Consider the following 24,809-nt stretch of genomic DNA (forward strand, 5'->3'; position numbering starts at 1 on the left):
CACCTCATGTGAAGAGTTGATCATTGGAAAAGACTCTGATGCTAGGAGGGATTGGTGGCAGAGGGAGAAGGGGATGACAGAGGATGAGATGGCTGGATGGCATCACTGACTCGATGGACATGAGTTTGAGTGAACTCCGGGAGTTGGTGATGGACAGGGAGGCCTGGCGTGCTGCGATTCACGGGGTCGCAAAAGTCAGACACAACTGAGCGAATGAACTGAACTGAACTGAACTGATGGAGCGTGATGCCTTGAGGTGTTTGATTGTGAATTTATAAATTTTATTCATTTTCTTACAACACTTTTATGCTCACAAGTTTTCTCCATTTAGGAATTAAAAGACATATTTATCTATATTTTTCTTGTTGTTCAAAGTAATTTTATTCTAAGTATTCAACTGTTAAATACACATAGAATTACTTTAGTGAATGATATAGATACAAATATTTCTTTCCATCCAAATATTAAATAATTAGACCATTAGGTGATCAATCTACCTTTGAAACTTAACTCCTTAGTATAAATTTTGTGAACTGATAAATCATTAAGCAGATGAATCTGCTTCTCAGATGCATGTGATTTCTCTATTTACTCAATAGTCACATTGGTTTTAAGCCAAAATATGAAATTTCAATTAGAAAATTATAGATAAATAATGTATGCCTGCTATGGAAAACACTCTCAAAATATTCATGTTGCATGCTTTCTTTCTTTCACTTTATCATAAAGGCTAACAGTGCAGATTATCCAAATCATTATAATTGGTGAAATGTCAAAGTTTCATTAACGGCATGGAAATGAATCTAAGCACAGTTTACTGATTTTGTTCATTAAGAAAGTTTTATAATTAACATTTGTATGAGAAACACAAATTAATGTGTATATTAAAATACGCTTTCAAGTTGTTAGATTTTTACAATATTTTTATATTTTTCACTGATCCAACTCCTCATCTATTTCCCAGATGAACTTCAAGGGGAAATCTTTCATCTTCCTTTGGAATACTCTGTCAAATCGCTCATTTTGCTGCACAGTCAAGTAATGTTTCCAGTCTCCAATGGTACCTGGTGGGACAAACACAGACAGCCCTGGGTTAGGAGGTAGCACTGTTGGGGCAAAAGCTTCCTTCAATCCACTTTATTATCTTCTCAAGCAGACAAATATCTATTTGTTTTCCATGGAATTTGATGCCTCACTTTCTCTTATACGTGGCTGAGCTAAAAACACACTTAGGACATGATAACACAGAAAATAGAGTTATAATCCACTTCCTTATCTTAAACCTTCACTATCCACTACCATTAATATAGAACTTTGTTAAGAAGGAAAAATAAAGCTAAATATGCAAAGAGATTAGAATATTTGAGTATATCTTACAAAGTTCCACACACCATACTTGGTAAACCACATCTATTATATTACATAATATAGTTCTTAATGATACCCTTCATAGTAAGTATTTTCTTCAACTTTAAAATTGAAAAAAAAAGAGAGAGAGAGAGGCCCAAAGATTTTTAAGTAGAAGAGAGATCAAGATGGTGAGCAAAAGGAGTTGAACCTCAACTCTCCCCAAGAATATATCAAAAATACACCTTCGTGTGGAAGAATTCTCATTGAAACTTTGCTTCTAACCGATTCTTTCTCACTGAAAGACCTCTATCTAGAAACAGGCAGTCAGACTCCTGGAAAACCAGGACTATCAGAAAGTTACAAGGTAGCACACGTATGAAGGGAAGAAGGGCGATCATGCCAGGACCTCTGACCCTTGGGAGAGACTCAGAGGAAAAGGGAGATCATGTGAGAAGACACTGGGGAGTGGACAGATTGAGCCATGATCTGGGCATCTCAGACTTTGGCTGATTGGGAAACCACTGGGACACTTAGAAAGGCTGGAGAACCCTTTGCTCCAGGATTCCAGTATAAAGTATATAAACAACAAGGATACATTGTATAGCACAGGGAATTATAGCAATTACCTTGCAATAATTCATAATGGAGTATAATATGCAAAAATAGTGAATCGCTATGCTGTACATGTATGATGGAGTAGCCATTATAGTCAAAAAAGGAGTCTGAAATGTAGTACTTGGATGCAATCTCAAATACGGCAGAATGATCTCTGTTTATTGCCAAGGCAAACCATTCAATATCATGGTAATCCAAGACTATGCCTTGACCAGTAATTCTGAAGAAGCTGAAGTTGAACACTTCTATGAAGACCTACAAGACCTTCTAGAACTAACACCCCTCCCGTAAAAAAAAAACAAACGTCCTTTGCATTATAGGGGACTGGAATGCAAAAGTAGGAAGTCAAGAAACACCTGGAGTAACAGGAAAATTTGGCCTTGGAGTACAGGACGAAGTAGAGCAAAGGCTAATAAAGTTTTGCCAAGAGAATACACTGGTCATAGCAAACACCCTCTTCCAACAACACAAGAGAAGACTCTACACATGGACATTACCAGATGGTCAACACCAAAATCAGATTGATTACATTCTTTGCAGCCAAAGATGGAGAAGCTCTATACAGTCAGCAAAAACAAGACCAGGAGCTGACTGTGGATCAGATCATGAGCTCCTTATTGCCAAATTCAGACTAAAATTGAACAAAGTAGGGAAAACCACTAGACCATTCAGGTATGACTTAAATCAAATCTCTTATGATTATACAGTAGAAGGGACAAATAGATTCAGGGGATTAGATCTGATAGGCAGATTGCCTGAAGAACTATGGATGGAGATTCGTGACATTGTACAGGAGGCAGTGATCAAGACCATCTCCAAGAAAAGAAACGCAAAAAGGCAAAATGGTTGTCTGAGGAGGCCTTACAAATAGCTGTGAAAAGAAGAGATGTGAAAGGCAAAGGAGAAAAGGACAGATATGCCCATTTGAATGCAGAGTTTCAAAGAATAGCAAGGAGCTATAAGAAAGCCTTCTCCCTCAGTGATCAATACAGAGAAATAGAGGAAAACAATAGAATGGGAAAGACTAAAGATCTCTCCAAGAAAATTAGAGATATCAAGGGAATATTTCATGTAAAGACAGGCACAATAAAGGACAGAAATGGTATAGACCTAACAGAAGTGGAAGATATTAAGAAGAGGTGACAAGAATGCACAGAATTATACAAAAAATATACTCATAACCCAGATAATCATGATGGTGTAATCACTCACCTACAGCCAGACATTCTGGAATGTGACATCAAGTGGGCCTTAGGAAACATCACTACGAACAAAGCTAGTGGAGGTGATGGGATTCCAGTTGAGTTATTTCAAAGCCTAAAAGATGATACTGTGAAAATGCTGCACTCAATATGCCAGCAAATTGGAAAACTCAGCAGTAGCCACAGGACTGGAAAAGGTCAGTTTTCATACCAATCCCAAAGAAAGGCAATGCCAAAGAATGCTCAAAGGACCACACAATTGCACTCATCTCACACACTAGTAAAGTAATGCTCAAAATTCTCCAAGCTAGGCTTCAACAGTACATGAACCATGAACTTCCAAATGTTCAAGCTGAATTTAGAAAAGGAAGAGGAACCAGAGATCAAATTGCCAACACCTGCTGGATCATCGAAAAAGCAAGAGTTCCAGAAAAACACCTACTTCTATTTTATTGACTATGCCATAGCCTTTGACTGTGTGGATCACAACAAACTGGAAAATCTTAAAGAGATGGGAATACCAGACCAACTGACCTGCCTCTTGAGAAATCTGTATGCAGGTCAGGAAGCAACAGTTAGAACTGGACATGGAACAACAGACTGATTCCAAATCGGGAAAGGTGTACGTCAAGGCTGTATATCGTCACTCTGCTTATTTAACTTATATGCAGAGTACATCATGCAAAATGCTGGGCTGGAGGAAGCACAAGCTGGAATCAAGATTGCTGGGAGAAATATCAATAACCTTAGATATGCAGATGACACCACCCTTATGGAAGAAAGTGAAGAGGAACTAGAAAGCCTCTTGATGAAAGTGAAAGAGGAGAGTGAAAAAATTGGCTTAAAACTCAACATTCGGAAAACTAAGATCATGGCATCTGGTCCCATCACTTCATGGCAAATAGATGGGGAAACAGTGGAAACAGTGACAGACTTTATTTTCTTGGGCTCCAAAATCACTGCAGGTTGTGAGTGCAACCATAAAATTAAAAGATGCTTGCTCCTTTGAAGAAAAGTTATGAACAGCCTAGACAGCATATTAAAAAGCAGAGACATTGCTTTGCCAACAAAGGTCTATCCAGTTGGACTATAAAGAAAGCTGAGAGCCAAAGCATTGATGCTTTTGAACTTTGGTGTTGGAGAAGACTCTTGAGAGTCCCTTGGATGGCACAGAGATCTATCCAGTCCATGCTAAAGGAAATCAGTCCTGAATATTCATTGGAAGGACTGATGTTGAAGCTGAAACTCCAATACTTTGGCCACCTGATGCGAAGAACCGACTCATTAGAAAAGACCCAGATGCTGGGAAAGATGAAGGTGGGAGGAGAAGGGGATGGCAGAGGATGAGATGGTTGGATGGCATCACCGACTCAATGGACATGGGGTCTTAGTAAACTTCGGGGCTTGGTGATGGACAGGGAGGTCTGGCATGCTGCAGTCCATGGGGTCGCAAAGAGTCAGAGCAAGTGAACTGAACTGAACTATGCTGTACAACTGAAACTAATATAATATTGTAAATAGACTGTATCCCGCCTGCCAGTGTAGGAGACACAAGAGACTGGGGTTCGATCTCTGGGTTGGGAAGATCCCCTGGAGAAGGGCATGGCAAGTCACTCTAGTATTCTTGCCTGGAGCATACCATGGAAAGAGGAACCATTACAAATAGATTTTCAAGTAATAAATTCAAGGAACAGAGGGTGCCAAAGGCTGTCATTAATACAAAAGTTTCACTTGATGGAAGTTTGAAACCAACATTAATTCAATTATGCAATAAAGATGAATAAATTGGCATCTTTAGCTATCAGAATTTTGTTTATATTATGGTCATTTGCCAGTAAGTAAGTTGGGCATGAGAAATGCTTTATATCTGATCTAGTTGAGCAGTGAGAAGTGAAAACTCATAATAAATGGGACAAAGAGGAAGCAACGACTTTTTAAAATATTGGTATCCACAGTAATTTTAATAAGATCTTTATATAATTAAAATTTAATCAGTGTCTATTGTCATTGTGCTGTTATGAATATATTAGGACAAAATATGAGTCTAGAGATGTAGATAAGTGCAAATTATGTTTTAGAATAATGTACATTAAAAAGATTAAATGAAAAAATTGAAATTAAGGAGTATCAGGAGAAAATATATTTATTCTTAGCAACCCCTGGCAACTTAATGGAGCATAATAAAAATTTATTCATGTGTTTGGATGATTGAATTCATAGCAGATTGGGTTAATGAGGTATCAATCTAGTTTTTACAATGAAGAAATATCAACTTGAAGGGAAAGAAATGATATAAAAATCCTCTCAAAACAAAATACATATTAACATTCCATCTAGAATGTTCTAAAGAGCAATAAGGTAAACCAAGAATTGGAGCTCTCCTGGACACATATCTTTTGCCTTTCAGTAAGACTTTTTAACAAATTTTAAAGTAGGGTCACATGGTGAAGAAAGAAGGAACCTAGTATTTATTAGTCAGACACTGAAGTTCTGTTCTATTTCCTGGGATAATTTTCAGGTTCATTTTAGGATCAATGATTCTCTGTTTGGCTTAAACGGCGATTCTTGGAGAGACGTGTTGCAGGCCACATTTAACTTAATCTAGCAGCCAAGGCGGAGAAGGCAATGGCACCCCACTCCAGTATTCTTGCCGGTAGAATCCCAGGGACAGGGGAGCCTGGTGGGCTGCCGTCTATGGGGTCGCACAGGGTCGGACACGACTGAAGCGACTTAGCAGCAGCAGCAGCCACAGCAGCAGCCAAGGATTCAAGACAAGTCTCAACACTTTTGCTTCTATTACCCACTTAACATCACCTTTGCGCAGGAAGTGTCCCTTTGTTCTCAGCCCGATTTCATTTTTCAGAATGCTATCATAATTAGCTTGAGGATCAACCTTCATATTCTGAAACACAGCCTGATTCACAACAGCATCCAGATCCTCTTCACTCAGTTCTTTCTCAAGAAAACTGCTGATTTTAAGCACAGAACTTCTGAGATCCTGAAAGAATTGTATGAGAAACTGTTCATTCTATAAGAAACACCTGAGTTATAGCCCAACATCTTTACCACATTTTAGAAAACTGACAGTGCCTTGGGCTTTTTCTAAGTCTAAAGTTTGGCTAAGATCTGTAACATTCATTCTATTAAACTGAGTGCTGTGGTTGTCAGCTTTGTTGGAGTTTCCTATCATTTGATTTTACAAGGAGAGCTCAACTTCGGTCACTCATTCAAGCCACGCTTTTAGACTTATTATATACATTTCAGAGGGTCTCCCAGGTCACACTAGTGGTAAAGAACCTGCCTGCCGGTGCAGGAGACATGTGAGACATGGGTTTGATCCCTGGGTCAGGAAGATCCCCTGGAGGAGGGCATGGCAACCCACTCAGGCATTCTTGTCTAGAGAACCCCATAGACAGAGGAGCCTGGTAGGCTATCGTCCATAGGGTGCAAAGAGTCAGACACGACTGAAGTAACAGCATGCACACATGCATACATTTCAGAAATTGCTAAGTTCTTCAGTATGTTAACCGGTCAATAATACTCTCTCTGTGTTTGTTGTGTGTGTGCTCAGCCTCTCAGTCATGTCCAACTTTTTGCAGCCCCGTGGATTGTTACCCACCAGGTTCCTCTGTTCACGGGATTTTCCAGACAAGAATACCAGAGTGGGTTGCCATTTGCTACTCTTGGGATCTTCCTGATGCAGGGATCAAAATCACATATCTTGCATCTTTTGCATTGCCAGGCAGATTCTTTATCACTATCACCATTTGGGAAGCCCCCTGGAGTCCATAATTCATAAGGGAATTATAAAGCAACTAACTAAATACAAAGAAAAACCCAAGTCTAGATGGCTTTCCTGGTAACTTCTACCAAACATTTAAAGAAGTATTAACACCAATTCTCTTCATTTTCTTCCAAAAAATTGAAGAGTATGAAATATTTCCAAAATCTTTCAGTTAAGCAAGAATTATTTTGGTACCAATGCCAGAAAGATGGTGTAAGAAAAAGCTAAAGACCGATATCACTTATGAAACATAGGGTGCAAAATTCCTCTACAAATTAATAACAATTTCAACAACATATTGAAAAGATTATAAACCATAATAAAATTGGATTTACCCCTGGCATGCAAGATGGTTCATACTATGAAAATTAATTAGTGTAATATCACATAAACAGAATGTAGGGAAAGACCACATGATCACATCATTTAATGCAGAAAAAGCGTTTGACAATATCCAACACGTTTTCATGATTCAAAAACACTCAACAAATGAAGAATTAAAGGAAACTATCTCAACATGAAAAAGCTCTATATAAAGTACCTACTGCTAACATCACACTTAACGGTGAAAGACTCAAAGATTTTCTACTAAAATCAGGAACAAGTTAAAGATGCTTGTTCTGTCCGCTTCAACACTTCTCCCCACTTTTCAACATAGTACTGGAAGTCCTAGCCAGAACAGTAAGGAAAAATAAACAATATTAATAAAAGGCATCTAAATTGGAAAGGAAAATTGTTCACAGGCAACATGATTTCAGACATAGAAAAATCCTAAAGATTCTACACACATGCACAATCTTGTTAGAACTAATAAACAATTTGAGCAAAGTTGCCTGATACAAAGCCAACATGCAAAACTCTTATATTTCTATATACTCACAATGAACAATCCAAAGGCTAAAAGTGAAAGTGAAAGTGAAGTCGCTCAGTCGCCCAACTCTTTGGGACCCCATGGACTGTAGCCTACCAGGCTCCTCCGTCCATGGGATTTTCCAGGCAATAATACTGGAGTGGGTTGCCATTTCCTTCTCCAAAAGGCTAAATTATAGCAAAATCATTCCAATTTCAATTGTTTCAGAACTGATGAAATACTTAGGAATAAACTTAATCAATGTGGTAAAATATTTGTGTTCTGGAAAATATTTTAGAAAGTTGACTAGAACAACATCCCATGGTGATGAACTGGAAAATTTAATATTGTCAAGATGTTAATACCACCCAAAGTGATTCACAGATTCAGTGCAATCCCTATCAATATCCTAATGATATTTTTACACATTGAAAAATTCATTGTAAAATTCAAATGGACTCTCAAGGGGGCATTAGATATCCAATAGATTCTTGAATGAGAATATCTCATATAGAGGCATTAGACCTCCTCTTTCAAAGTTTACTACTCTTTCAAAGTCCTCAAAGAATTAAGTCCATATCCAACAAGTCCACTTGTGGGCATACATGCAAAAGAAATGAAGATGAGGATCAGATATGTGTACACTCATGGTAATAGCAGCATTATTTACAATTGCCACAAAGTGAAAGTCATCCATGTGTCTGTCAATGGATGAATGTATGAACAAAATCTATAGATGCAATGAAATATCATTCACCCTTCAAAAGAAAGGCAATTCTGATATATTTTACAATCTGAATAAATTAGTAGAGCAGGTTTACAAGGGATCCCAATTCATGAATACAAATGAAGACCTTGGTGAATAGGTTTACTCACATATTAGAGTCAGAAGAATAGAGTGACAATGTTATGGGAGTAGGGGCAGAAAAGAAGTGATTATATAAATAAGGATAGCAGTTACTGCCCCCAATAACCATTATCCTTAACCATTATAAATATATACCTACTTCTTTGATTTTACTTTTAGTCTTATCATTTAGTTATGAATCTCCAAACAACATAGCTACTTCTGCCTTCATTTAAACTACATACTTTGATACAGTTGACACAAGTAGCTAGAAAATGTTTCAACATAGACACTATATAGTTAAGAATATCACCTTCAGCTCTGTGAGAAATCTTCAAAGTGCTTTGTGATAATCTATATGGGCTTGTCAATTCCAATTAAAGAATAGACATAAATTGTATTACCTCAAATTACCAAGAAATAGTCAAAGAAAGTAGTAGACAAAGAAGACCTCAAAATCTACATCAGTATTGATGGTATATAATTGCTTGAGCTAAATATGGATCCCATTTTAGAAAGGGCTTTAAAGCAGAAACTTGAGTTGACCAAATTCTATTTTCCTGGAAAGAGAAAGTTAAGAGTTTTTCTCCAAGATATGGTGAAAAAAATATCTGCTTGAAAGACTGATGAAAAAACTAGAACAAAAATATATCAACATTGGGCAACTTGATGGCAGGTAAGTTAAAACTGATACCTGGTGATAGTATACTGATGACAGAACAGACAAATTCTCCAGGATTTTGCATAGTTTACTCAGTGTCTCCTATAGTCACAATTCCAGCAAAATCTGTTGTTTATGAATATATTTTTGGGATCACATTCTTATGGAACAGCTCAAATATAAAAATAAGGAAGGGAACACATTTGCATTTTAAGATGATAGCACGGGTTGAAGAATAGAGAATAAACGGAGATGGGCTAAGAATTCCAAGTAGGCAAATCAGTTAGACAAGTTGTTATAGAAACTAAGCAAAAGATAATGGTGATCTGGACCATGGAAGAGGCAATATAGATTGGTATGTTTGCAACTTCCACAAAGGAATCAGAGACAGAATTCAGACATTTAATAACTAGCGAAATTAAGAGGCAAGGGTGAAGGAGATATCAAGCATGAAGGCTAGTTTCTGACTTAGATAATGAGATACAGTACGTTTCATGGGAAAACAGGCAGCTTTTGTTGGGAGATGATAATTCTACTGGGGGCAGGATTTTTTTGAAGTCCAATATTAGCTATAAAAATAGAAATATAGAAGACAGTTGCAATATATTAATACATGTGTCTGTGCCAGTGTTATATATCTGGGATTCATCAATTTCACCCCAACCCATCCAACCTGGTTTACTCTACTGCACTTTTCATGTAATTAGATTTGATGGATATTTTAAACTTTCATTTTCACTTGACTTCTCAGCCCTGAGAGGTTAAAAAGTATTAAAAAGGTTTCTTGACACTCCTTCTTGGCTTTTGTCAGCACACACAACTTTTTTCTCCCTACCTCTCTGATAGCTCCTTTTCAGTGTCCTTCATGGGCTCACTGTCTCTACCCAAACATTATGTTTTAAATTATCTCAGTAATAGTACTAGTTCCCTTTTTTCCTCCTGTACACTCTCTTTCTTCGTTTCTCTTTTCCTCCTCTTTTTCTGTCCTTTTCCTCCTCACTCTCAATTTTAAGTATAATCATGGTTTCAACTATGGTCTATACAGTGATGATGTCCAAATTAATATCATCGATAATTTTAGAGCAAACCTCTTTGAAATGTAGGCCTGTATGTTCCCCAAATTTTCAAATATCTTCATTTGGATACGTCTAAATCATCTTAAACTCCATATGTCAAAATCAATCTCATAATCTTCTCTTTTCAGCTTTACCCTGCTTCAGTGTTCCCTAAGCACTAAATGAATGACATCATTATCAACACAGGTGTATGAGCCAGAATATAGAAAGCATCTTACTATTTCTCCCGTTTTCATTTTTACTGTATATAATCCCTTTCCTTTTGACCTTAAACATATGTGTTAAAACTCTGCAGTTTCTCCAGTCTCAGAGTGACCGTTCTAACCCAAAGCATCGTTGGTGTTCAGTGGGTTATCACACTAGTATCTAACTAATTTGCCTGTGTTCACTACCATCATTTTCAATCCATAAAAAGGAATGATATTCTAAAAATATTAATTGCATTACATAACTCTCCTTCTGGTGATTCTTAAAAGACTTCTTACTGCCTTTAAGCTGAAAGAAATCACCATCATTTACTAGTCTTTGAGCAGCCTGACTCTTATTGACCTCTCAATCTTTTAATACTTTCACTTTGCCTGTTCTTCTTCCTTCATTTTTCATCCACATTAATGTATCAGGAAACTTGCACATTCTCTTTCCCTGGCTTCCTTCTCCCCCCATCTCTTTTTTGTTAATACTTATTTATTAGCTTGGCTGACAGAATGTGGTCCACTGGAGAAGGGAATGGCAAACTACTTCAGTATTCTTGCCTTGAGAACCCCATAAACAGTATGGAAAGGTAAAATGATAGGATACTGAAAGAGGAACTCCCCAGGTCGGTAGGTGCCCAATATACTACTGGAGATCAGTGGAGAAATAACTCCAGAAAGAATGAAGGGATGGAGCCAAAGCAAAAACAACACCCAGTTGTGGATGTGACTGGTGATTAGAAGCAAGGTCCGATGCTGTAAAGAGCAATATTGCATAGGAACCTGGAATGTTAGGTCCATGAATCAAGGCAAATTGGAAGTGGTCAAACAGGAGATGGCAAGAGTGAACGTCGACATTCCAGGAATCAGGGAACTAAAATGGACTGGAATGGGTGAATTTAACTCAGATGACCATTATATCTACTACTGTGGGCAGGAATCCCTTGGAAGAAATGGAGTAGCCATCATGGTCAACAAAAGAGTCTGAAATGCAGTACTTGGATGCAATCTCAAAAATGACAGAATGATCTCTGTTCCAAAGGCAAACCATTCAATATCACGGTAATACAAGCCTATGCCCCAACTAGGAACAGTGAAGAAGCTGAAGTTGAACGGTTCTATGAAGACCTACAAGACCTTTAAGAACTAACACCCCAAAAAGATGTCCTTTTCATGATAGGGGACTGGAATGCAAAAGTAGGAAGTCAAGAAACACCTGGAGTAACAGGAAAATTTGGCCTTGGAGTATGGAATGAAGCAGGGCAAAGGCTAATAGAGTTTTCCCAAGAGAACGCACTGGTCATAGCAAACACCCTCTTCCAACAACACAAGAGAAGACTCTACACATGGACATCACCAGATGGTCAACACCAAAATCAGATTGATTATATTCTTTGCAGCCAAAGATGGAGAAGCTCTATACAGTCAGCAAAAGCAAGATCGGGAGCTGACTGTGGCTCAGATTATGAACTCCTTATTGCCATATTCAGACTTAAATTGAAAAAAGTAGGGAAAACCACTAGACCATTCAGGTATGAACTGAATCAAATCCCTTACATTATACAGTGGAAGTGAGAAATAGATTTAAGGGACTAGATCTGATATATAGAGTGCCTGATGTACTATAGACAGAGGTTCGTGACATTGAACAGGAGACAGGGATCAAGAGCATCCCCATGGAAAAGAAATGCCAAAAAGCAAAATTGCTGTCTGGGGAGCCCTTACAAATAGCTGTGAAAAGAAGAGAAGTGAAAAGCAAAGGAGAAAAGGAAAGATATCAGCATCTGAATGCAGAGTTCCAAAGAATAGCAAGGGGAAATAAGAAAGCCTTCTTCAGCGATCAATGCAAAGAAATAGAGGAAAACAATGTGGTAGGAAAGACTAAAGATCTCTTCAAGAAAATTACAGATACCAAGGGAACATTTCATGCAAAGATGGGCTCGATAAAGGACAGAAATGGTATGGAAGCAGAAGATATTAAGAAGAGGTGGCAAGAATACACAGACGAACTGTACAAAAAAGATCTTCACGACCCAGATGATCACAATGGTGTGATCACTCACCTACAGCCAGACATTCTGGAATGTGAAGTCAAGTGGGCCTTAGAAAGCATCACTATGAACAAAGCTAGTGGAGGTGATGGAATTCAGTTGAGCTATTTCAAATCCTGGAAGATGATGCTGTGAAAGTGCTGCACTCAATATGCCAGCAAATTTGGAAAACTCAGCAGTGGCCACAGGACTGGAAAAGGTCAGTTTGCATTCCAATCTGAAAGAAAGGTAATGCCAAAGAATGCTCAAACTACCACACAATTGCACTCATCTCACACGCTAGTAAAGTGATGCTCAAAATTCTCCAAGCCAGGCTTCAGCAATATGTGAACTGTGAACTTCCAGATGTTCAAGCTGGTTTTAGAAAAGGAAGAGGAACCAGAGATCAAATTGCCAATATTCGCTGGATCATGGAAAAAGCAAGAGAGTTCCAGAAAAACATCTGTTTCTGCTTTATTGACTATGCCAAAGCCTTTGACTGTGTGGATCACAATAAACTGTGGAAAATTCTGAAAGAGATGGGCATACCAGACCACCTGATCTGCCTCTTGAGAAATTTGTATGCGGGTCAGGAAGCAACAGTTAGAACTGGACATGGAACAACAGACTGATTCCAAATAGGAAAAGGAGTACATCAAGGCTGTATATTGTCACTCTGCTTATTTAACTTATATGCAGAGTACATCATGCAAAATGCTGGGCTGGAGGAAGCACAAGCTGGAATCAAGATTGCCAGGAGAAATATCAATAACCTCAGATATGCAGATGACACCACCCTTATGGCAGAAAGTGAAGAGGAACTCAAAAGCCTCTTGATGAAAGTGAAAGAGGAGAGTGAAAAAGTTGGGTTAAAGCTCAGCATTCAAAAAAACCAAGATCATGGTATCTGGTTCCAACACTTCACGACAAATAGATGGGGAAACAGTGGAAATACGTCAGACTTTATTTTGTGGGGCTCCAAAATCACTGCAGATGGTGACTGCAGCCATGAAATTAAAAGATGCTTACTCCTTGGAAGAAAAGTTATGATGAACCTAGTTAGCATAGTTAAAAGCAGAGACATTTCTTTTTCAACAAAGGTCCGTCTAGTCAAGGCTATGGTTTTTCCTGTGGTCATGTATGGATGTGAGAGCTGGACTGTGAAGAAAACTGAGCGCTGAAGAATTGATGCTTTTGACCTGTAGTGTTGGAGAAGACTCTTGAAAGTCGCTTGGACTCCAAGGAGATCCAACTAGTCCATTCTAAAGGAGATCAGTCCTGGGTGTTCATTGGAAGAACTCATGTTGAAGTTGAAACTCCAATACTTTGGCCACGTCACGTGAACTGTTGACTCATTGGAAAAGTCTCTGATGCCGGGAGGGATTGGGGGCAGGAGGAGAAGGGGATGACAGAGGATGAGATGGCTAGATGGCATCACCAACTCGATGGACATGAGTTTGAGTGTACTCCGGGAGTTGGTGATGGACAGGGAGGCCTGGCATGCTGCGATTCATTGGGTGGCAAGGATTCGGACACAGTTGAGCAACGGAACTGAACCAATTTATTAGCTTGCAGTTTTCAGGTTACTTCTTTTCAGAAAACACTGCCTAGCACCTTTGATGATACCAGATCCTCTTCTTCTCTATACTTATATGAAATCTGCAGTTTTTCTGAATATTACTTATCATAGTTTTTAATTATTTATATTTGTTTGGGAATACCTGTCTTTCCTGTTAGATGATAAGCTGTGTGAATAAAGGTTCACTTTTCATTTTCTCATAATTTACTGTCTGTCACATATTAGGCATTCAATAATTTTTGATGAAATGAGTGAAGAAATGATGTCTTAGTGAATGAACGTATCAATCACAGATTACAAAATAGTGAACTTAAAAGAGTTCTGTTGGGTTTAGCAATATTTTAAGACAGCTTTAATTAAATGACAAAGAATAAACATTATGAGATTATGCAGGAAAGCTGGTTTCAACAGTTTCTGTAAAAAAAAAAACCACACACACACACAGGAAGAGCTTCCATCACAGAGCACACATTCACCTCAATTAATTAGCCATAGTTTAGTAGCTCTTCACCTCCGTGGTGCCTAGTGCTCTTTCTCTATTTTAAAATGTGAGCGCTCTACACAGTTGAACATGCCTTTATTGTGACAGATGGTTATATGAAGAGGAATCAAAAATGATGAGTGGGTACAGTGAGAAGAGAGCATTGAAGACCAGTAATAAATGACCTGCAGAAAATTAAACCCCTCCCCTCCAAGAAAAAAATAATCCTGAAAAGTAGTTGCCGCTGCTGCTAAGTCACTTCAGTGGTGTCAGATTCTGTGGGACCCCATAGACGGCAGCCCACGAGGCTCCCCCGTCCCTGGGATTCTCCAGGCAAGAACACTGGAGTGGGTTGCCATTTCCTTCTCCAATGCATGGAAGTGAAAAATGAAAGTGAAGTTGCTCAGTCATGTCTGACTCTCAGCGACCCCATGGACTGCAGCCTACCAGGCTCCTCCATCGATGGGATTTTCCAGGCAAGAGTACTGGAGTGGGTTGCCATTTCCTTCTCCAAGGGCAGCACAGATATTAATAATAGATTAGTATCTAGAATTATGTTCAAATTACCATACAATTGCATTCATTTCACATGCCACCAAGGTAATGCTCAAAACCATGCGATTAGGCTTCAGCAGTATGTGAACCAAGAACTTCCAGATGTACAAGCTGGATTTAGAAAAGGCAGAGAATCAAACATGGAACAATGGATTGCTCAAAATTGAAAAGGAGTACATCAAGGCTGTGTGTTGTCACCCTGCTTATTTAACCTCTATGCAGAGTGCCTGTGTGCTAAGTCATTTCAGTCGTGTCTGTCTCACTGCAACCCATGGACTGTAGCCCACCAGACTCCTCTGTTCATGGGATTCTCCAGCCAAGAATACTGAAGTGGGTTGTGAGCCCTCCTCCAGGGGATCCTCCTAACTCGGGGATCGAATCCACATCCCTTACATCTCCTGCATTGGCATGCAGGTGCTTTACCACTAGCACCACCTGGGAAGTCCTCTATGCAGAGTTCATCATACAAAATGCTAGGCTGGATGAATCACAAACTGAAATCAAGATTGCTAGGAGAAATATCAACAACCTCAAATATGCAGATGATACCACTCTAATGGCAGAAAGCAGAGGAACTAAAGAGACTTCTTGATGAGGGTGAAAGAGGAGAGTGAAAATGCTAGCTTAAAACTCAACATTCAAAAACTAAAATCATGACATCTTGTCCCCTCACTTCACAGCAAATAGAGGAGAATAAGTGGAAACAGTGTTACATTTTATTTTCTTGGCCTCCAGAATCACTGCAGACTGCAACAGCAGCTATGAAATTAAAAGATGCTTACTCCTTGGAAGGAAAGCTATGACAAACCTAGACACTGTAGAAAGCAGAGAGCTTGCTTTGCTGACAAAGGTCCATATAGTCAAAGCTGTGTTTTTCCCAGTAGTCATGTATGGATGCGAGAGTTGGACCATAAAGAAGGCTGAGCATCAAAGAATTGATGCCTTTCAGTTGTGGTGCTGGAGAAGACCCTTGAGAGTCCACTGGACTGCAAGGACAGCAAGCCAATCAATTCTAAAGGAAATCAACTCGGAATTCATCAGAAGGACTGATGCTGAAGCTGAAGCTCCAATACGTTGGCCACCTGATGCAAAGATCCTACTCATTGTAAAAGACCCTAATACTGAGAAAGATTGAAGGCAAAAGGAGAAGGAGGCGACAGAGGATGAGATGATTGGACAGCATCACCGACTCAATGGATATGAGTTTGAGTAACCTCCAAGAGATAGTGCAGGACAGAGAAGCCTGGCATGCAGCAGTCCATGGGGTCCCACAAAGTCAGACATGATTTAGAGACTCAACAACAACAAAATAAAACAGAAGATACATGTACAAATCTCTATGAAATAGGTAACATAAAAAAACTGACAAAAGCTTTAATAATTTCACTGAATAAGAAATAACTGTGGGCAATAAGGCTTTCAAAACCTGCTTAATTTCATTATTGATTAAATAACTGGAAATTAAGATCAGTTTTAGATAGCATCTTATAATCACCAAATTGATAAAATCAGGAAATCTGATAGAAAAGAAATACTAAAAGAAAAATAAAAACTCATATTTTGTAGTTTTCACTGTTTATGCTACAACAACTTTGAAAAAAACAGCATCATTTTATGAAGTTGAATATTTTTGTACTTTGTGGCTTTGCAGTTCTATTCTTGGGTGCTTAGGGAAGCTCATGCTGATGTGCACCACGGGACATGCTCAAGACTGTAACGTGATAGGGTGTATTCTAATAATAGAATAATGGAAGAAGGTAAGTATTCCATGAAGGAAAAGTGTGGGTCTCATAGAATTACTTACATAATATATAACATTATACAGCAGTCAAAAACAAACATTGAAAATAAAGAACAAGAAAAGGCACATGTCAAAATCTCAGGGAAGGGGAAAACAATTGATAATATATAGCTAAGCAGAATTTAAAGCCAAATATTTTAATAGGACAATAAAAAAATTGGTTAATGACCAACAGAATAGGAATCTGTATACTGCATTAATAGAAAAATGTGAATAGCACAATGTCTAGAAACTCTGGAAAGATTTCAGTTTAGTTACAATCATGAAAATTTACACACTTATCTTCAAACATAAGCATAAAAGGATTAACATAATAAATTTATAATATTATTTAGCAAAATTTATTTTATATGTTTGTGTTAGTGTCCCAAGGTGGCTCAGATGGTAAAGAATCTGCCTGCAAGTCAAGAGACCTGGGTTTGATCCCTAGACCAGGAAGATTCCCTGGACAAAGAATGGCTACCCATTCTAGTATTCGAGCCTAGAGAATTCCACGAACAGAGGAGCCTGGCAGACTACAGTTCATGAGGTCACAAAGAGTTGGACACAACTGAATAACTAACACTTTCAATTTCTGGTGCCCCAAGCAGAGAATTCACATTATTTTCTCAGGTAGTCATGGAATGCATTGAAAAATTGATCTACATGTAATTGGCCATAAAACTTCTTGATGTATTTCAAAACTTAGAATTCTTACTATACCATTACCTGATTCCATAATTACTATTCCTTAATATTAATTATCAACACTGAAAAACAATTTTAGTTTTATAAATATTTATAAACATTTTATTTGAAAATAAAAATTCTTCAGAATAATTTGGACCAATGAGAAAATTAAAAATGAAAAGATAGGTTACTTTGATGCTAACAACATTATATCCATAGCAATGCTGAAATGGATATTCATCATTTTAAAATATCAATATTTAACAAATAAATATTGGATATCACATGACAAAAATATATTCAAACAAAATATGAGAAAAAGTTAAAATCAAAGCAGAAATCAATGAAGTGGAAAATATTAATTATTTTAAAAATTTTAGTTCTTTGCAGCAAAAAAATAACAATATAATAAGAAAATGCCCATAGTCTGAAAAATGTACAAAAAAAAGAACAAAGAATGTACAACGAAAAAATTTTCACTGTTACTAATGAATGATAAAATGTAATCATAGAATTAGATAAATATTCATCAGTTCATGAACGTATACATTGCAGTTTTTTTCAACAGTTTTGAAATATAGATGAAAGGGTGATAATTTACTTTGAAAATAAAATTATACTAATGATTTAGGGAAAGGTAGCTACATGAAGTAAACTGCAAAAGGGAAAATGTTTTAGAACTATAGAGCTATCAGTATGAGACATATTGTAGTGGAATTTAATTAAATCTTCAAAATATTCTTATTTGTAATTTTAAAATACTTGAAAAACTAAACAAATTTTAAAAGCTTCAAAATTTGTCTTACAAAATTGACTTACAATGATATTAAAATCAAATATCTTTCAATATCATAGAAAACTGTCTATTTAAAAAATAATTACAGATAAAATTTCCTGAAAAAAAAAATTCTTCCAGCAGAATGTTAATAAAGTACAATAATATAAAAATGTAAGATTTATCTCAGAAATAAAGCATTAGTAAATATCTAATCAATTTCTTTTTGCTTTAGTTTAAAGGTGGGAAAGAGGGAACGTTGTACCTCAGGTGCCAAAAAAGGATTTTTAAGTGATTAGAACTTTTCTGAAGAACAAAATTCAAATTTCAAGAGAACTGAGAAAGGGGGAAAAAGTATTTCTCAGCATTGTGTACCTCAAAATCATTGCAACATAAAACAAAAAACAAAATGAAGAAAAGTGTACAAAAAAATGTCAGTCAAGGACATAATATTTCTCATCACCTCAATATTCTATTTCTTTTCTATAGATATTTAAGTCCTGAAACAGAAAAGAAAGAAGTACAAATATTGAAAAGCAGAGAAATATAGAATATATTATTATTTTAAAATAAAATGTATTTCAGAGAATATAGGGAAAATTAATAAAACAAATGAAGAGATTTGTGGAGCCAAATATAATAGTGTAACAAGATCAGTATCATTTACTTTATAACAGTAATAGCTAAATAGAGAAGGCAATAATGAAAACCAATTAATTACGTGTGTAAAATTTAAACCAAAATCTGGCAATCCACGAAAAAAAAATGTAGGAAGCATACAAAGAGCATCATAACACTTGTGGTGGACACAAATGTTCTTTTTGTTTAGTTGCTGAGTCATGTCCAGCACTTCTGTGACCCGCCAGACTTCTCTGTCCATGGGGATTCTCCAGGCAAGAATGCTGGAGAGGTTAGTCATTTCCTTCTCCAGGGGACCTTCCCAACCCAGGTATATAACCCACATCTGCTGCTTCACAGGCAGATTCTCTACCAAAGAGCCACCTGGGAAGCCCAGACACGAATGTATATCTGATAAATAAAGAGCCATAGAATATTGCTGGATGGAATGTTGGAAAAGAGCTATGATAATGATTTCTCAGACTTAATCTTATTTTATTAATGTTAATCAGCATTTAATATTATTGGGAAATTAACATATTAAAGAATAAACTTCATGGGATTGTATCAGTTACATCATTCAAAACAGTGAAGAATGGGCACATATTAAATATATCTATTAATTTTGGGAATGCAGAATGAATAGTCAGAGGAGGGAAATATGGAAATAGCATATCAAAATGTAGACTTGAAAACCGTAGGGAAAGACTAAATGCTGAAATCATATTGGATCAATTGGCCAATCCCATTGGCAATTATTACCCAATAGTCATATTTCAAATCACCTGTGATATCTGATATAATTTATAATTAAATGTAAAAAATAAAAACAGAGAGGAAAACTGGAAAGTATTTGCACAATCTTTCTAGCTGGGAAGTGTTTATTAACAAAATTCGATAGCAAGATACTATGAAGGAAAAATTGTTAAGTTGGTTACATGAAATTAAATGCATTCAACAAGTTTTAAAGGTAACTGTTAAGTGGAACAATTTTTACCCCATACAAATGCTTCAAGCAAACAGTAAATAAAGACAAATTTTAAGAAAGATAGGCAAAGGATATGAAGGATATTTCAAGGCCTGGAAATAAACAGAAAGGGGCTCAAGTTTACTAAAACCAAAAGGACTACAGTTACTCAAGAATAAGATAGTTCTTACCTAACGCATTAGCAAAGATTTATAATTTCATTCTTTGGTGAGTAAGGAAAAAAACATTCTTATATGCTATTTGATGAAGTGTCAGTGATAGATTTTATAAGGCAAATAGATAATACCTACCAACATTTAAAAATTTGGTCATCTAAAGCTGAAATTTTCACTTTTAGGGAAACACTTCACCAGAACAAAAAAAGTGTGAAGATCTATAAGACTGCTTGTTGCAAAATTTCATATATAGCTTTAATGTGTAAAGTAATATTTTTATTTGGTGGGGTATAGGAGGTACCAGGGCTTCCCTGGTAGCCCAGGTGGTAAAGAATCCACCTGCAGTGCAGGAGACCCTGGTTTGATTCCTGGGTCAGAAAGGTCCCCTGGAGAAGAGATAGGCTTCTCCAGCAGTCATGGGCTTCCCTGTTGGTTTAGACTCTAAAGAATCTACCTGCAACATGGGAGACCTGGGTTCAATCTCTGGGTTGGGAAGATCCCCTGGAGGAGAGCATGGCAACCCACTCACTCCAGTATTCTTGCCTGAAGAATCCCCATGGACAGAAGAGCCTGATGGGCTACAATCCATGGGGTTGTGAAGAGTCGGACAGGACTGGGAGACTAAGAACAATATCACAAAGATTATAATAATCACATTAGAAGGAATGTGAATGAGTGGGTTTGGGAGGACATTATGTAAAGAAACTATTTTTATTTGTTCAAAAGGTTCATGAGCTATTTGTGCGACATACTTTAGCTTTTTTGTTCTTGAGACCTTTTGGTGCTAAATAGTACGGGACGTGGGAAGCAAAGAGGCGAGGGGATGGTCTCTTCTCAAAATCTATTTTGTGTAGATTGTATTCCAGGAAGGGGCTTCTGTCAGCTGTGTTCACAATTTCAGTTCTGTTACGATGTCCCTCATAGTAAATCAAGCTTAATGTCTGCTGAGTCCAAATGGTACCTGTAAAAATATATATCTTGTTTTCAACCTTGAATTAATTTTTAACAATAAATGTCAATAATAATGCCATCCATCTCAAAACTATCTGAAGCAGTTTCTTTCTTTTTACCACCTTAAAGACATCAGTGAATTTGTCCAAGTTTTCTGTTTGTTTGTGTTTTACATTAAAATTATTAGAGATGATATCAAGGGTTTTACTTCCTTTTTCACTCTGAAGAGCTGTGGGGGTTCTGATTCCATAATAATAGTGAATCAGATTCATCCTTCAGCTCGGTTTCCTCTACTTCAAGTAAAGTCTGTTTCCAAAATTTTCTCTGACTAACTCTGTTTCCATTTCCTTAGTCTCCTTTCTTTAAAAAAAAAATTAATATATTTATTTTAATTGGAGGCTAATTACTTTACAATATTGTAGTGGGTTTTGCCATACATTGACATGAGTCAGCCATGGGTGTACATGTGTCCCCCATCCTGAGTCCCCTCTCCCAGCTCCCTCCCCATCCCATCCCTCAGGGTTGTCCCAGTGCACCCAATTTGAGTGTGCTGATTCATGCATTGAACTTGGACTGGTAATCTATATCACATACGGTAATATACATGTTTCAATGCTATTCTCTCAAGTCATCCCACCCTTGACTTCTCCCACAGAGTCAAAGAGTCTGTTCTTTATATTTGTGTCTCTTTTGCTGTCTTGCATATAGAAGTTTTGTCATTTAAAAGAATAGACAAATTAAGAGCTCAAGACCTCTTTCACTTTTTTTGCTTACTTATTATTTCTTGACAAAATACTTGGGCAAAATTAAGGATAAAGGAAAAACTAGATATGGACTTCAGTGTTTGAACTAAAATTAGGCAGACTGAGATGCCACTGATAACTAAGGGAGGAAAAATAATCACCAAATCAGAGGTGTTAATAAGTTGTGCAGAGTGGGAGAATCCAGGGGTAAAGGGATGTATTACTATTTCAGGGAAGTAAACAAGGTCATGAATTTCAAAGTAGATGGTAAAAGGAAGAGTTGGAGTATTTTCATAAAAATCAGGAATGTTTTTATTTCCATTGACTTAGATTCCAATGTGTCTTTGAGACCATTATTCACTTCATACAACATTGCTTCACTGGCCCCAGTCATCTTATGTTCTAAACAGTGTAATATAAAAAATTGCCTGATATGAAAAATTGTGTCTGACTCTTTAGGACCCCATGGACTGTAGCCCACTAGGCTCCTCTGTCTATGGAATTCTCCAGGGAAGAATACTGGAGTGGGTAGTCATTCCTTTCTCCAGGGGATCTTGCCACCCCAGGAATCAAACCCAGGTCTCCTACATTGCAGGCAGATTCATTACCATCTAAGCCATCAGGGAAGCCCAATATAAAAAAACAAGTTGTAAAAATTTCATGTTGAGGACAATTTGTCCTAGAGAAATTTATTTTCTTCTTATATGGAAAGTGTTATTTGCTCAACTGTGTCCAACTCTTCATGACCCTCTGGACTGTAGCCTGCCTGGCTCCTCTGTTGATGGAATTCTCCAAGCAAGAATACTGAAGTAGGTTGCCATTTCTTTCTCCAAGGAATCTTCCCAACCCAGGGACTGAACCCAGGTATCCTGCATTGCAAGCAGATTCTCTACCGTCTGAGCTACTGGGGTTTCTTATTATATGGAAGTACAAATCAATTAGAGAACTACGAAACATGAATTAGTTCTGGCTGAGATATGCTCCTAATAAAAATCCTGTTTTGTTTTGTTTTTTTCTTTTAAATGTATTTTCTTCATTCTCAGACCAAGGGCAGCATTTAATAAGTATCTCCTATTGGCTTCCTGAGGGCTTCCCTGGTGGCTCAGAGGTTAAAGCGTCTGCCTGCAATGCAGGAGACCTGGGTTCAATCCCTGGGTCGGGAAGATCCCCTGGAGAAGGAAATGGCAACCCACTCCAGTATTCTTGCCTGGAGAATCCCATGGACGGAGGAGCCTGGTGAGCTATTGGCTTCCTATTTGGTTTCTTCATAGGTGCTAACAGAGATGACAGTATAAGCATTTCAAATGACCTTATAAGATAGACACATGAGGTTTGTTTAACCCTTCTTCTGATCCTAAATGGTTACCTAATTGTTGGCTGGGCTACTGTCAAAGTCTGGATAAGAGTACATCTGTCCACATGTATTACCAAACCAGAGTAAAGAATGAAACAGGTGGCAGACTTACTCAGACTTACCAGATTTGGGGTATGTAATGACGAAGACATCATCATCTCTAGTTTCAAAGTCATCTAGATTTTTTAGAAAGTTAATATCAACAAAAAGACGTGCAAAATTATAGCCTTTAAATTTCAATAAATATTTGTCGTCACCATCCATAATCATCACCTACAAGTAAAAACAGATAAAATACAATTCGAATCCTTAGTATTTACAATGATGACTAAGACTTCCTGAATTTTCAATATGGATCAACTCGTTTACTAGAGAAACCAGCTTACATATAGTATATCATTTAATCTTCACAGGAACCCTTTGTTGCTAGAGATGTTGTTATTACCACTGTGTTAAAGATGGGGAAAGGAAGATGCTAAGTTAAAGTGGTTGCCTTGAAGGCAATATTATCATGATTTCAAACATACAGGTGAGTAAATCAGCAAACTGCTTAAGGTGGCCCAGTTACCAGAGCTGCAAGATTTTGAGAGGGCAACAGGCAGAAAGGCCAGGGTCTTGAAATGGAGGAAATAGGCTGCAAATGTTAGACGTTTTTTCTCTCTCTCTTAAGCAGCAGGAGGAAACAAACTACAAGTGTTAGATATTTCCCCCTTCTCTATAGAAATTTTAAAAGGGGTTTCTTTTAAAAAGAGATTTCTTTTAAAAATTCTGTGTTGACGTAAGGAGAACACCTGGTTCCACCAGAACTTAACTTTTCTCAAACCTCGAGCTAACCAATGCATTTTTCTTATGGAAATGTTTATCTTAAGCTATGTTAATGAACTATGTATTTATCCTAGACTCTGTCTTCAAGTCAGGTCTTGCCTATGACTCAGAACTGACTTTGACAAACCAGTATGTTTTACTCAACCAAATGTTCTCTTAAGCTATGTTAATGAGACTGTATTTGCTTGGACACCTGCGTTTCTTCAAGATTCATGTCAATCTTTTTATGGTCCAGGACAACTCACACTGTGCCAATGTTATCTCAAAATGCATGTTGTGGGTGAGGGGCCTGGTGCCATTCATGAGTTTTGAAACATTTCCTTTTTTAATTAGCTGACTGCTAGCAGCTATATAACATCCTGCTAAAGACTAGCAGGGGGCACTCTTTCTGCCCCCTTCTGATGTTTGCGTCAGAAGCTTTCTCTATCTCTTTTATATTTTAATAAAACTTTATTACACAAAATCTCTGAGCAATCAAACTTTGTTGCTGGCCTCAGATTGAATTGTTCTCCTCTGGAGGCCAAGAATCCCAGTGTCTTTCACGGCTCAGCAACAACCTTTCAATTTGATGCCAGACAATTTGGCAACAGAGTCCATGGTCTTAAACATTTTATCATACAGTTTCCTATGATCTTATATGTTTACACATTACATGCTTTTCATTGTTTTAGAAGTAGACATTTCTTTAATGAATGTACTTTTAACTTCT

General features: G+C 37.4%; 1 protein-coding gene across 1 annotated transcript; it reads right to left on the minus strand.

The window, feature by feature from the left end:
* Positions 1 to 818: 818 nt before the first annotated feature.
* On the minus strand, positions 819 to 23,826 carry LOC147365785 (amine sulfotransferase-like). Its single transcript, XM_086316741.1, has 6 exons — positions 23,662 to 23,826; positions 23,398 to 23,548; positions 20,964 to 21,188; positions 19,188 to 19,210; positions 5,982 to 6,165; positions 819 to 1,064 (listed from the first exon to the last, which is right to left on the minus strand). The coding sequence occupies exons 2-6, from the start codon at positions 23,543 to 23,545 to the stop codon at positions 934 to 936; spliced, it is 711 nt and encodes a 236-aa protein (XP_086172867.1). The 5' UTR covers positions 23,546 to 23,548; positions 23,662 to 23,826; the 3' UTR covers positions 819 to 933.
* Between the last annotated feature and the right edge of the window lie 983 nt (positions 23,827 to 24,809).

The sequence above is a fragment of the Bos grunniens genome, chromosome 9 (assembly GCF_055505025.1).
Source record: "Bos grunniens cultivar Pamir isolate PY7600 chromosome 9, Bosgru_T2T1.0, whole genome shotgun sequence".
NCBI lineage: Eukaryota > Metazoa > Chordata > Mammalia > Artiodactyla > Bovidae > Bos > Bos grunniens.